This window comes from Nelumbo lutea, chromosome 4 (assembly GCF_056320005.1).
Source record: "Nelumbo lutea isolate HS-2025 chromosome 4, American lotus-T2T, whole genome shotgun sequence".
Taxonomy (NCBI): domain Eukaryota; kingdom Viridiplantae; phylum Streptophyta; class Magnoliopsida; order Proteales; family Nelumbonaceae; genus Nelumbo; species Nelumbo lutea.
Window position 1 is genome coordinate 20533965 of NC_142687.1, and position 13306 is coordinate 20547270.

Here is a 13306-nt window from a genome sequence, read left to right on the forward strand (position 1 = left end):
ACATAGTAGCGCACGAGTTGGCTTGTCGTGCTTCACTGAAAGCCCCTTGTAGTAGTTTGGTTTAGTAATTAGTAAGCCACTAAGCCTAGTAGATTGTAATTGTTTTATTTTTCTTTGTGTTTAATTCCGTTCATGTTCACCCCCAAAAAATCGAGCTTGTCCTTTGTCCAAGTTCAGTGGGATTTTTCTAGGCCAGAAAAGCAAGGACAAAGAGAATAAATTTGTTAGGTGGAGAGTCTGGTTTGGGTTTGATCAAAACCCTATTGAACAATTTCCAGAATCAATCTTCTTGTAGACTCATTCTCATGTTTTGGGCTCGGGCTCGGGCTTTTTATCAAATTCGGATTCGGGCCGGGCTCGGTCTCGGGTCCAACAAAATGCTGTTTATGTCCCGGCCCATCTATTGATTAGGAAGAGGGTCTTAATTTGATAGTTTCTATTTTTACACCTTTAACATCTTCGACAATTTTATTCAATATTCATCTTTGTTTTGTTGCTCTGTGACTACGAGGGGAGAACAGCTAGTGTAAGAGGGCTCTGAAGAAGAAAGAAATCCAGAATTCCAGATTGAACGAGATGGGTGAAGAAAAGCGGCACCAGATGATGCAGAACCTCTTCGGTGATCAGTCTGAAGAAGAAGAGGAAGAAGAGGAGGTTGATTCCGAGCACGAAGTAGCACGACAACGCGATTATATCTCTGTAATCTCTCTCGACTTTTTTTTTTTTTTTTATTATTATTCTTACCTGAAACAGTTGATACGGTTCATGATCTCCCCAACGCCTCTCTCCTAGGTTTTCTCAGATGTACATACATCACTTTTTTTTTTTTTTTAAATACAATTTTCTGGGGAAAACGTTGATATCTGAATTCGTTATTCGGTGCCTTGGCTGATAAGAAAAATGGGTAAACTTTCTCGTCTTTCCTTATAACATTTGGAGGCGAAAATTTATGGGTACACACCGATGTTTCATTTATTTCTTTTTGATTGGAAACAATGTTTCATTTATTTCTAACCCATTTTTTTTTTTATAAAAGAACAGATAATTGAAAACACAATGGAATGGTTGTATCTTAGAGTAATTATGTCTCTGTATAAATTGTATGTGAAAAGAATTTATATGAGAAATTGTTGAGCAGGTTGACATTAGGATTTTAAAACAGAATACTACCTTAAAAGAAGAACATGAGTTAGTTGGTCTGCCTACAATTTTTTGTTTGCTTTTCCTAATTATTTTTGATACAAGCCCGACTACGTCTGAGATGTATTTTGATGATTTGTACTTGTTTTGGATTGTTAAAGGGGACTCGGAGTTAGAGTATGTCTCTATGTCTAAATTGTATGTGAAAAAAGAACTATTTGAATTTATATGAGAAGTTTTCGAGCAGGCCGACATTAGCATTTTAAAACAGTATACCACATCAGAAGAAGAATATGAGTTATAGCTAGTATATATTTGAGTTGGTCCGCCCACAATTTCTTGTTTGCTTTTCCTATATGGCTATATATATATTTGATTCAAGCCCGACTGCTTATGAGTTCTGAAATGTATATTGATGATTTGTACTTGTTTTGAATTGTTAAATGGGACATGGGGTTAGTATAATTCATCTGTTATTGAAATTACACTAGAACCTATATAAAGCTGTTTGACAGAAGCCCTAGATTAACTTCAAGTTCATAATACATATTCTTTCAAGAATGTAAAGGCATATTGGTATAAACCCAACAAGGGTATATATATGTGTATTGTTCATGTAGAATCAGGAGCTATACAATGAGGACAAGTACTTCTGTTGCAATAACAAACTTACTATATAAAATTAAGAACTATAACATTTAGTACAACAGATTTACTGTATAAAATTAAGAGCTATAATGCTTACTGTAATTTTAGTGGTTTCTCAACTTGTTGATTTTCCCTTCACTTTTAGATGAATGTGCTAAAGCAAAAAATGAAGTACTGTTGCTGGATTCTAACATCATTTGGTAATGGTTATTTGCCCAGGATGAAGGGGAGGGTGGGGCGGAGCTTGAGGGTGAAGGTGAGGCTGAAATTGAGGGTCAAGGCGAGGCAGAAGTAGAGAGTGATGCAGAACTACATGATGTAGATCCTGATCCTGGAGAGAGTGAGGGTGAAAGGGCTCAAAGTTCACCAGAAAGAGAAGTTAGTGATCAAAGGGAAGAAAGTGAAGGAAAAGAAGTTGAGAGTGATGACCAAGAAGAGTATGGTCAAAGAGTTGTAACCAGCAGGAGAAGGGAAGTAATTGATAGTGAATCAGAGCGTTCTGAGGAAAACCAATATGTTGACAACGAAGATGAGGAGGTTGATCAGGCTGCAAGGCCAAGGTAATTTGCCATCTAGTAATCTTTTTGTTATTTTTCCTTATTCATCTCTATGTTACTGATTGCTCTTTGTGCTTGTTATCCATATCTACAATTTTCTTGATGCATGGGTGATCTGCCTTGTACTTGTTTCATTTATAGTTGCTACATATTCCCAAATGTTTTCCCTTGAGATTTTTCTCTTTTCATCTTCAGAATATCTTTTGCATTGTTACGCGACTATTAAAATGTGTTTACTTTGTTTTTACTAATTATTGCAAATTTTTTTCTACTTTAATTCTGGTCTTGCTTATGTGTTGGGGGTGTCAGGTCTCACCTTTTCCCTTGCAAAGTGGCTTTTCATTTTGTAAATTTTTAAATCCATATCGGTCTTTTCTTCTGGATTTTTTGGCCCAGAAAACTGCTGGTTTACCTACCACTTCAATACTATCTTTCTCTGTTTGTCTGAAATTTGAATACACTTAATGTTCTGCTCTTTAAGCAATTTGTCTCCCCCACATGTTCAGAAAAAAGAGATCTGTTACATGACACAAATGTTTACATCACTTCTTTACCAAAATAATCATATGTTTTGAACTTACTGACAAACCTGGGCAACTTATTTTTTTCTTGCAGTAGGTCACCTAGTGAAGAGAAAGATGAGGGCCATATCTCACATTCAGCAGCTGAGATCCGAGATGTTTTTGGTGATTCTGATGAGGATGAACCTGCTGAGTATACAACTCAAAATGATCTTGAGCAAGAGTCACATGTCAGTGTTTTTTCAGCATGATAATAGTAACTTTCCTAAGCAATTATTAAATAAATAAACAAATAAATCTTGTTTTTTCTATTAGGGATCCCCTATGGAGGAAGAGGGCTATGAGAAGGATCTGAGACCAGAAGATATAGTGCCTGATGAAGATGCACAGTATGAATCAGAAGATAACATTGAACAGAAAACTAAAGAGAAACCTCTTGGCAACCCTCTGGAAGTAGAAATTCCGCTACGTCCACCCCCGGGTCTGCCAGATAAGGTTTATCTTTGACCTTTCTTGTATGTTCATTTGACAAATTCCTAAATACAATCTATCCTTTTTCAGCTGTTGTTTGTGTAGGATCTATTTACTTAAACATACTCTGTTTTCATATTAAATAATTAGTATGATTTATTTTCTTTGACACATTTTCGGTTACAATTATCTTCTTTGAAATCTAACCTGATGGTGCAGTGTAGAAGCCTCAACATGGCACATTCCATATACAAGTGGCTCTTAAGCTTTTCTGATTACATGAAAGAATTTTGTACTTTATCTTCAATATCTCCTAATATTTCACATGTATTTTGTTTATTCACCTGTGCTTTTATCAGTCATATGTTGTCACCATTCATTCTAGGGGGCTTTCAAATTTTACCAAGTTGATGACTGTCAGTTTTAGTTTCATCAGTTCCACTGATAATCAATACTATCTCCTATTCATGTACTGATGCCACTTTTGTGTTGCAGATGAACATGATCAAGGTTTCTAATATAATGGGAATTGAACCAAAGCCATTTGATCCAAAGACATATGTAGAAGAGGATATGTTTGTAACAGATGAATCTGGATCTAAGAAACGTATCCGCTTGGAAAACAATATTGTTCGGTGGAGGAGAGTTCGGAATCCAGATGGCACAATGTCTGTAAGTAAAGGCCATAATTTCTGCTATTGTTAAATGGTTTTGTTATTGATAAAAAAAAAGGTTTTGTTTAACTGCAACTTATGATGATCCAGCAACGGGTACCATATAAGAGATGCTTCTGGACTTTGAAGATTCTAGAACAGTGATTCGATATTTACCTTTTCTGTATGGTGGACGTTTTCTTCTTTAATTGTTTAAAGTATGATACACTAATCAAAAGTTGCATACTTGCTAGATTCAGCTACCAGGGTTGTGCGTAAATTAAAGAGGGATAGATGGGCTAGACAGCAGGGACTGGCCTACAATCCCTGGGAGATGCTAAGCACATATTTTTTGTATATCATTCTTTTCTACAATTAATAAAATCTTTAACAGTTACTCTAAAAAATCTTAATGGGTGAAAACTAGGGTTTTATTCTTGGATTTCAATGGATTCAAGGGACTTTGGGCTAACACTAGGCACAAGGTTAATTGGCCAAAACAAGAGCTGAATGTGGACTTCTAAAATAACAGAAAATAATTAGAATGAAAGAAGCAACCCATAGAAACTCAAAATGAAATTAACAAAATTCAAAGTGTGGGATGGGTCCCAAATCAGATTTAGCAAGATGATTAGAGTGACATCTGGAATTCCAGTGACTAGTTCTCTAGACTTTGTTTCTATCTACTCAGGTGGGGAGATTGATTGGTTATTTTTGTTTGGAGGGGCCTCTGGTGTTAAGGTCTCTTTTGAGGATGAAGATAGTAAATGCTTGTTTCTCCTCCAAAAGCTTGAAACTATCCTTATATTGTTGGGCCAAAAGGATGAGGTTACTTTGAGAGTAGAGCTGACTGCAAAATTTTCTGTTAAGATGTAATATGTCTGTACAAGCTGGTTTTATTTGGTCAGGTGGCTCCTCCGAAAATAGAGTCTTTTATTTAGTTGGTTCTCCTTCATAGGTTTTTTATGGTTGATCATTTATATTGTGGATAAGTTCAAATTATCAGCAGGCCTTGTCTGTGCAAGTCTTTGGAAGAATTGGTAGATCACTTATTCCTATTAGCATAGTTCTCGGGGCATTGCCTAAGCAACAACTCATCTTTTTAAGGCTAGGTGATGCCCATTTGGGTGGTCCTATATCACCTAGGAAAACTTGGTTAGACTTGAAGTTAAAACTAGGCATAATAAAGAATCTTCTTAGTGATGAGTTATTCCTACATAGAATTTCAAATTAGCACTAAGATCAAGATACTGAAATAGAAACTATTACAAACAAACCTAGGACAGTAGGAATAAAATTAGAAAATAATTGAGTACTTAAAATACTGTAGGTTCTGCAACTAAATGACTCGAAGGAACTACTAAAGATTTCAAATGGAAAATAGGAACTACCAAAAACTGAAGTTTGCACATGAAATAAAGATTGGGCAGCCAAATCAGTTCAATAAAACCCATATAGGCCCGAGAAGAATGGGTTTAGAGTCAGCTGTGCCTCAAGGACATACTACAGAAAAGGCTGGATAGGTCCTGTAGGTGTTGGTGGGTTGTGAACTCACCATTGCACCCCTTTGATTAGAACTAATTAGGGACATGTTGCCATTCTTCCTACCCTTGTTACTTAAAGATGAAGATATCTTGGGCATCTTACTTTTTTGGATCGACATTGGGTACTTTGCATTTTTCAACTCTATTTTGATCAAGGCTCTTGCTTGTTTTTGATGTCACTTGTAGCAATTTCCATGGAGCATAATATGGATAAGGGGGGAGAGGGGGAAGGAAGTGGTGTAGTTGTGGCTTGGAGGGGGGATTTGAAGGGCTAGGGAAGTATAGAACTTCCCTTGTGTCTGGTTTCCAAGAGAAGGAAGGGTCTGGTTAAATTTGGGGATGCTGGTTATGTGGCTTCAACTGTTCAGCATGTGAGTGTCTGTAATCTGAAGAGGAAATACTGAATTGATAAGGCATTCTCTATGAATTTCCAGCTGCCTATAGAGGACGTGGCAAATAAATCTATGCATATAGTAGCTAAATCCTTGGTTCTTTTTAACGTTCATCAGGAGGTGGAGACTGTGATTGACGGGGGGGGGGGGGGGAGGAGGGGGGTCAAAATGCTTTTGACACCCCTTAACACCAGCCTGTGGTTAGATGTCTAACCCCATTATTTATACCATGTCTATGAACCTGTTGATGTGGAATTGTAGATTTTTTGCTTAAAATGGAAATTTCATCACCCATCTTTGTATCTCAATCATCAAAACCATTTTTTGACAAGTGGTGTGAGTAGAATATAGATGGAACCAGACAATCCAATATGCAATCGTCTATGCATGGTACATGTAAACCTGTATGTGTATTGTGTCATATCAGTTTTCTTCCATTTTACCATGTCATTATTTGGTACCTAGCTAGAACTCTTAAAGCAGGGATATTGCTATTCATTGTGAAAAACAGTATTGAAGTTGAAGGGCTTTTCAAGTGTAGACTACCCTTGCTCTAGGTTACGAAAAGACTCCAAAATCACTTCTTCTTCTTCTTCTTCTTTTTTTTTTTTTTTTTTTTTTTTTTTTAAGAAAGTCCAAAATCACTTCTTGTTATCTGTTTTTTTCATTATTTCTTCTTCAGAATCTCACAAATAGGTAAGCGATTGGGAATTGGAATATTATGCTGGTTGACCTGTGTCATTGTATGAAATGAAGGCCATATCACATGAAATGAAATGGCCATATTTGTATGGCTATCTTCTCATCTGGAAGTTACCATTTTCTGTTACTTTTTAGTCATGTCAACTTGGACTAATAATTCCAGTTTTTTATCTTTGAATCATGTTCAGAAGAAATACAAAGTATATATGCAAAAGGCAAAAGATCTGAATGTCAGAAAGCTGATTGTAGAAGGTGATTCAGAGCTGGTTTTGGATTGGCTGCAAAAGGATGATAAAGGATTCTGGATTTTTAATAATGAAAAAAAGAGATTTGAGTGGATGATTCAAGATATGGAAGTGCAGTTCAGTTGGGTTAAAAGGGAAGCAAATAGTTTTGCTGATGTTTTAGCAAAACAAGGGCTGGGGAGGAATCAGTTGTTTTGGGCTCAGCTGTAACAGTGTTGTGTTTGTGGAGAGTTAAGATAGTTTACCTCTCCCTGTCTTTTAATTCCTAATATTTCTAATGAAGTTCTGTTATTGATAAAAAAAAGAAATACAAAGTATATAACATTATAGATTCTGTTCTGAGAATAGCAGTGGTATAATCGTTGAATTAGTAATATTGGCATATATGGCAGTTCATGAGGAATACTGTATGTCGTTACATTCTTTTTTGTACTTTTTCATTTTTCTGCTGCTATCTATTGCTCAACTGGAAGCTAGAAATTGGTATTTTTCTTTAGTGCTGTTAGATGGCACTAAATTTATTGCCAAACCTCTTGACATTATTAGTGAAAACCAATAATATAATATCAGATGCCCTTGCAAGAAATGGAATAACCAGGACCCAGTTTTTATGGCGGACACCAGGTCTGGGTATTGATGTAAATCCATACTAGCTGTAAAAGAAAATAAGGATATCAGTTAGATTGAGCTGTTCTGCGTCGTCATCTCTGTATTTGTTTTGGATACATAGATGTTTCTCTTTTATCCTTCAATTAATACAATTCACTGTTGCTGGTAGAAAACTCATTGACATTATCTGTTCTGTGAGTATACACGATGATTTGTTTTGTATGCAGTACGAAAGCAATGCACGTTTTGTAAGGTGGTCGGACGGCAGTTTGCAATTGTTAATTGGGAATGAAGTTCTTGATATATCTGTACAAGAGGCATTGCATGATCAAGCACATCTTTTCCTTCGACATGGAAAGGTGGCTTTTCCAATCTCCTGATGCTAGTGCTCAGAAATTAATAGTTGGTTTTCGTTCCAGGTGGTTCCAGTTTAGGGTTTTTGAAATCTGAATGCATGAGTTGGCAATCTTTGAGTTTCAATAAGCATCATTCCTTTACAAAATTTTCTTATTTTAATATATCTAATTGTCTCTGTTTCCTCACACCTGATATGACATTTTATTGATTTCTTTATAGTAACCACAATGAAAGAATTTTATTAATTATTATAAATAGATTTGAAAGACCCCTATTCTTGAGGATGTCTCAAGAGGGGGAACAAAGAGCATGACAGCCGGGTCTTGGCAGGAGAAAACACAAAAAAATAAGAACTGTACAATGTATCTATTGGTTGAATTCGAGTTCCTGATCCTCATTCAGGAGTAGGGGTGCAACTTGGGTGGGCTCAAGTTGGGCCTTTGTCAAAATTTTGATCTGCCTAAAGGCCTGAGCCCAAAGCAGTGTAAAATGCTAACTTAGGCCAATCCAAGTTGCATCCCTATTCATGAGTGGCTCATCTTGCCTACTACTTCCCTTGCATGACAATTAGTGAGATCATTAGCTGATCTTGGAACCTACCTGAAAGTGTTGTTCATCCTAGAAACCAATGACTTAATGAATTTGCTGAACCAGTGTTCCATGGGCCTGTAGTGCCAGCATTCATTATCCAATACAAGTCCTGTATACAATAAGTTCATTCTAACCCCATGAGAAAGAAAGTTTTAGACCTTGCAAGAAATTCCCCTACAGGTCCTGAATAAATCAAAACAATATAGTTCAAGCTATATCTAAGCATGTGTACCATACCTGCCATGTACCAACAGGTGGCACCAAGCTTGAATCATGTATTTTCTTTGGTGGGGAAAACCAGCAACCACCAGCCACCCACAAAGGATAGAATCTTTGGAAATACCCCTGAACTCCTTTTTTTGAAACCCAATAATCCATCTCACGACCACAACATCAATAAGCTTGCTTCTTATTTTCAATATTCTGGAGTTTCTCTCAGTCCAAACACTCTGGAGAATGTTACTTCCGTACTTTAGTACATCCCAGATGATTCTTGCCCTTGTAGCATCAGGGGAAGAACTTGAGAACCAAAAAGCTCCAAGATTTCAGCTATTAGTTTCTGTCAAGCACATAAAAGAGTGGAAATGGTTCCGTATATCCTTTATGTAAGCATAAGAAAGGAATATGTGTTTGACATTGTTTGTTACAGAGAGGTCATTATACTCTCTTACCCTGTTGTGGAACAATAACCTCATACATAACCATCATTATTGCATTTGCCTGAAGGCCAGGGTTTCAATTTCCTGGGTTTTCCTTTAGGTACCCTTAGCTGCTGATTGGTTAGGTTTCATATAATAATAATTGACATTCATACAGAATGGTAAAGCTATGCTCTTTTCCCCCTTGTCTATTCTATTGTTTGTGCTATTACCTGATTAGAAAATTTTCCTGGTGCTGTATGTTATCATGTAGGGAATCCTTCAATCACAAGGGAGACTCCTAAGGAAGATGAGGTTTATGCCATCTTCCTTGTCATCAAACTCTCATCGGTTATTGACTGCTCTTGTTGACTCACGACATAAAAAGGTTTACAAAGTTAAGAATTGCATCACTGACATTGATCCTGAGAGGGAAAAGGAGGAGAAAGAGAAGGTAATTAAACTTGCTGCTTATTAACATAGAACCTCGGTGAACTGAAGTTATTTCTATCACCTAGCATTACTGTGTTTGAAATCACAAAACATCAATGTATTTTCCTGTATGCTCCCGGTACTTTGGTTAAACTTGCAACTAATGGCCTAGTCCCTCACCAAATCTCTTTTTGACTAAATTTTGTTGTAGATTTTTCAATCTTCATGGTCTTTATTCTTTAACAGGCTGAAAGTCAAACTATTAGAGCTAATGAACTTCTGCATCGTAAGCGAGAAAAGGTCAACAGGAAGTACACACAAACTGTAGAGAAGGGGCGGCAACTCTCACCTGGGTTCTTGGAGGAAGCACTTGATGAGGTCTGTCATGAGCTATTTTATTCTCTCTCGTGTGTGTGCGTATGTGCACGTGCATGCTTGCCTTTTATTTATTTATTTTTTTGGGGTGTTGTGGGGTGGGGAGAGTTTTACTAGTTTGAGAATCAGGAATCTTCAACATGGACATGAGATACAAGGTTATGTTCTCTTTGTAGTATTGGGGAATTGCTCCCTTTCTTTGTAAACAAAGCTGCTTTTAATTAAAAAAATTCAATATTTAAGAGTTATAACCACTGAGAAAAGATTCAGTAAATCATTGGATATAAGGTTGACATGGATTGAGGTAATGTGATGCTGATCTAGATATAGCTGAAATGAGGATGTTGGGATGGATGGGTGACAAGACTAGAAAGGGCAAGGTCAGAACTAAGCACATTAGAGAGGACTTGGAAGTAGTTCCAATTAGTGGCAACATGGGGAAAGTCAACTGAGATGGTTTTTTCATGTGGATAGACGACCTCACCAATGAGGAGTGACTTAATGTGAGTAGAAGGCTATAGACGACCTGACCAGTGAGGAGTGACTTAATGTGAGTAGAAGGCTATAGACGACCTCACCAGTGAGGTGTGACTTAATGTGAGTAGAAGGCTCTAGAAAAGCAAGGGGAAGATCAAAGAAAACATGGTCTTAGGTGGTAAAATGAATTAAGGACTTGCAAAGTTATTGAAAAATTGCTCTCGATAGAGTAGAATGGCAAGGGCAGGATCCATGTAGCTGAACCCAAATGGATGGAATGTGGGATTAAGACTGAGTACAATTGTGTCTAGGATAGCATTTACTGGCACATTAGTCCATAAGCATATTTTCCTCCATCTTTGGAACATTAGTCAATCTTTTGTCTTTTTTCCCCTGCTCTGTTGTGCAGGATGATGAGCCTGATTATTATGAATCTCGTCGCTCGGCTGCTCGACATCGTTTTGAGGAAGATCTGGAAGTGGAAGCACAGGCCGAAAAACGTATCATGAATGCAAAGAGGGTACTGCCACTTCAGTGCTTTCAGAAATAACAGTGTTTTGCAACACACTCTCTCTCTCTCTCTCTCTTTTCTTAATAAAATGATAAATCTTGCTGTAATATGTATTTGCAGGTACACAAGGATATTCCACGCAAACCATCCTTGCCAGCTGTTCGATCATCTCGGCGTCCAGTTGAAGAGTTCTCTGAAAGTGAGAGAGAGGAATCTGAATATGAAAGTGATGGAGATGAAGGGGAAAGATCTCCATCACGTAAGAGGGCAGAAGAGCCAGAGAATGGAGATGAGGAGGATGATGAGCAGGAGGAAGAGGACACAGGTGCAAATGAAGCATCAGAAGAGGAAGATGAGGTGCACAGCTCTTTGCCCAAATATTCCTTGTTTCTTTTGATCAAAGGCTTCCACTTATTGCTTCCTGCATACAGTGCATTATGTATGGTTACTGCTTTGCATCTAAAGGTGCTGGAGCAAGACTGAAAATTATGCAAGGAAATTATTATTCATATAGACTGGAAATAAACAAGTACAATCACAAATGATGTTTGGAGTAATGTATCATTTGGTGGCCATTATAAAAACCAAGTAGTTGACTAGTTAGCTGACATGGTGATCATGATTTCCAGATGTCAGAAACAGTGTCCTGCATCAAGGGAATTTTTCATAAAGAAATTCAGTTGTTTAAGTTGAAGTTTCTTGGATTTCTTGCAGGAGCCAAGGAGAAGAGGGAGGGAGTCTGGAAGTGGATTCAAGCGCAAGGAGATCGAGTCAGATGGCGAGTCTCCTCCAAGAAAGGCAACAACCCATCGTAGAATGGCATTTGTTTATGATAGTGACGAGGAATGAAACCAGCTTCAAATGGTCAGAATAGCAGTGAGTCAGAAATGCTGCCTATTAGACCCTTACTATCATTAACCGTGCAGCATGCATGTAAATGAATTAAATCTCCTCAAATAGGACTCAAACCTTGTGACCAGTCATCAACTAACAGTTGACTATTAGTGAAGAAGGGGATTAAGGGTGATCATGGGCCAGGCCAAGCTTTGGGCCTTGCCATTAAATATAAAATAATAAAATATGATACAAATGTAATTTATATTAAAGAATATACATGTTATATTTTATATATTATAAAATATTGTAATGTTATAATGTTATATAATACAAATATGATACAAGTATATATATTTTATATATATTTATTATAATATAAAGAATATACGTGTAATTTATATACTTGCCTTGGTTTTGGTGCAGGTCATAAAAGTTATATTTGATTTATAATGTTAATTTATATATTTGTCCTTCTACACGTAATTTATATTTGATTTATAATGTTAATATAAACATATCTTACAATGTATTTATAAATATTATAATAAATATATAATATTTATATTTTGACATGTTATAATATTTATAATATTGCGGGCCAAACCTGTACACAAAATCTAGACCCAAGCCTGGAAGTTTCTGGGCTGACCAGGCTAGAAATGAAAATGATCACCCCTAAGGGGATACTGTATCTTATGGGGTTTGATTCACATTGTCAACCCATGATCAATATGAGCCTGAAGCTTCATCCACAACTCTAACTTCATTGTGCCTCAGTTCTATGCTTTCATTCCCTAGGAAACTTTGTTACTATTCTAAATATATCATGCATTGCCCAAATCTATCTATTTTGATATCCCATTGCTTTTGTTGGCAAAGGAGATGTTCCTAAACTACTTGTTTCTACATCTACATGCAGAAAATGCACCAACCAAAAAGAAAAAAAAACACACATTAGTCTAAATTATCTTTTCATCCTGAATGTGCACCACAACACCAGATACAATTTTTTCTTCTTGATACAACTTGAATGCTTTCTTGCAGGACTTGAGATGGAGGATCAAGTCATGTTTATCTTCTGGCGTTGGACCATTGTTCATCCTATCAGCCTCTATTCTAGTCTTTCGATGCTCAATTTTCATAGGGAATTGGTCATCTATAACATGTTATTTTGTTCATTTTGTACTCCGTTTTGGACACTGAAACGGTGTTACCCCTCAAACGTGCTATAGTCGAATTCAAAGATGATGCTGTGAACGTCTTGTTAATGTTATTGACCCGGCATGCATATCTATTGAAAAGTGAAAGAAAGAGAACTTATATGTTGACTTTGTTCCCACTGCTGACTTATATGTGTTTTGTGGGGTGGTTGCATGGGAGTGCCAGAACCTATACCCTTTGGTGGATGTTAAAAGTCATCTCATCCCAAGAGAAAAAAAGAGGTATGAGTTCATCATCTATCATGAAACAATGGAACTACTACATTTGAGGGAGCAAAAGTTAACACACCTTTATATTATGAGATTTGCTCCCCACACTAAACGCATACATCCCACTTGTGAGGTCTGTGTGAGGAGGTATTATATTCAAATTATGGTTACAATTC

General features: G+C 36.8%; 1 protein-coding gene across 4 annotated transcripts; it reads left to right on the forward strand.

Annotated features, from left to right (window-relative positions):
* Positions 1-244: 244 nt before the first annotated feature.
* On the forward strand, positions 245-13039 carry VIP4 (leo1-like family protein). Of its 4 annotated transcripts, none has more exons than XM_088984655.1 (12): positions 245-699; positions 2008-2348; positions 2961-3096; positions 3182-3361; positions 3833-4009; positions 7710-7841; positions 9343-9522; positions 9747-9878; positions 10762-10872; positions 10984-11220; positions 11578-11739; positions 12745-13039. In XM_088984655.1, exons 1-11 carry the CDS (start codon positions 577-579, stop codon positions 11710-11712), a joined length of 1884 nt encoding a protein of 627 aa, XP_088840781.1. In that variant the 5' UTR covers positions 245-576; the 3' UTR covers positions 11713-11739; positions 12745-13039. The 4 variants fall into 4 exon arrangements, with proteins under 4 accessions (XP_088840781.1, XP_088840782.1, XP_088840783.1 ...); XM_088984656.1 differs by having other exon boundaries at positions 11578-11727; XM_088984657.1 differs by having other exon boundaries at positions 2964-3096.
* The last annotated feature ends 267 nt before the right edge of the window (positions 13040-13306 follow it).

Bases quoted from the DNA above. Each gene is read 5' to 3' on its own strand.
- VIP4 (XM_088984655.1), top strand. From the start codon at position 577: ATGGGTGAAGAAAAGCGGCACCAGATGATGCAGAACCTCTTCGGTGAT. The intron at 7,842-9,342 runs GTGGCTTTTCCA...GTTATCATGTAG, and splicing joins TTTTCCTTCGACATGGAAAG to GGAATCCTTCAATCACAAGG. The intron at 11,221-11,577 runs GTGCACAGCTCT...GATTTCTTGCAG, and splicing joins CATCAGAAGAGGAAGATGAG to GAGCCAAGGAGAAGAGGGAG.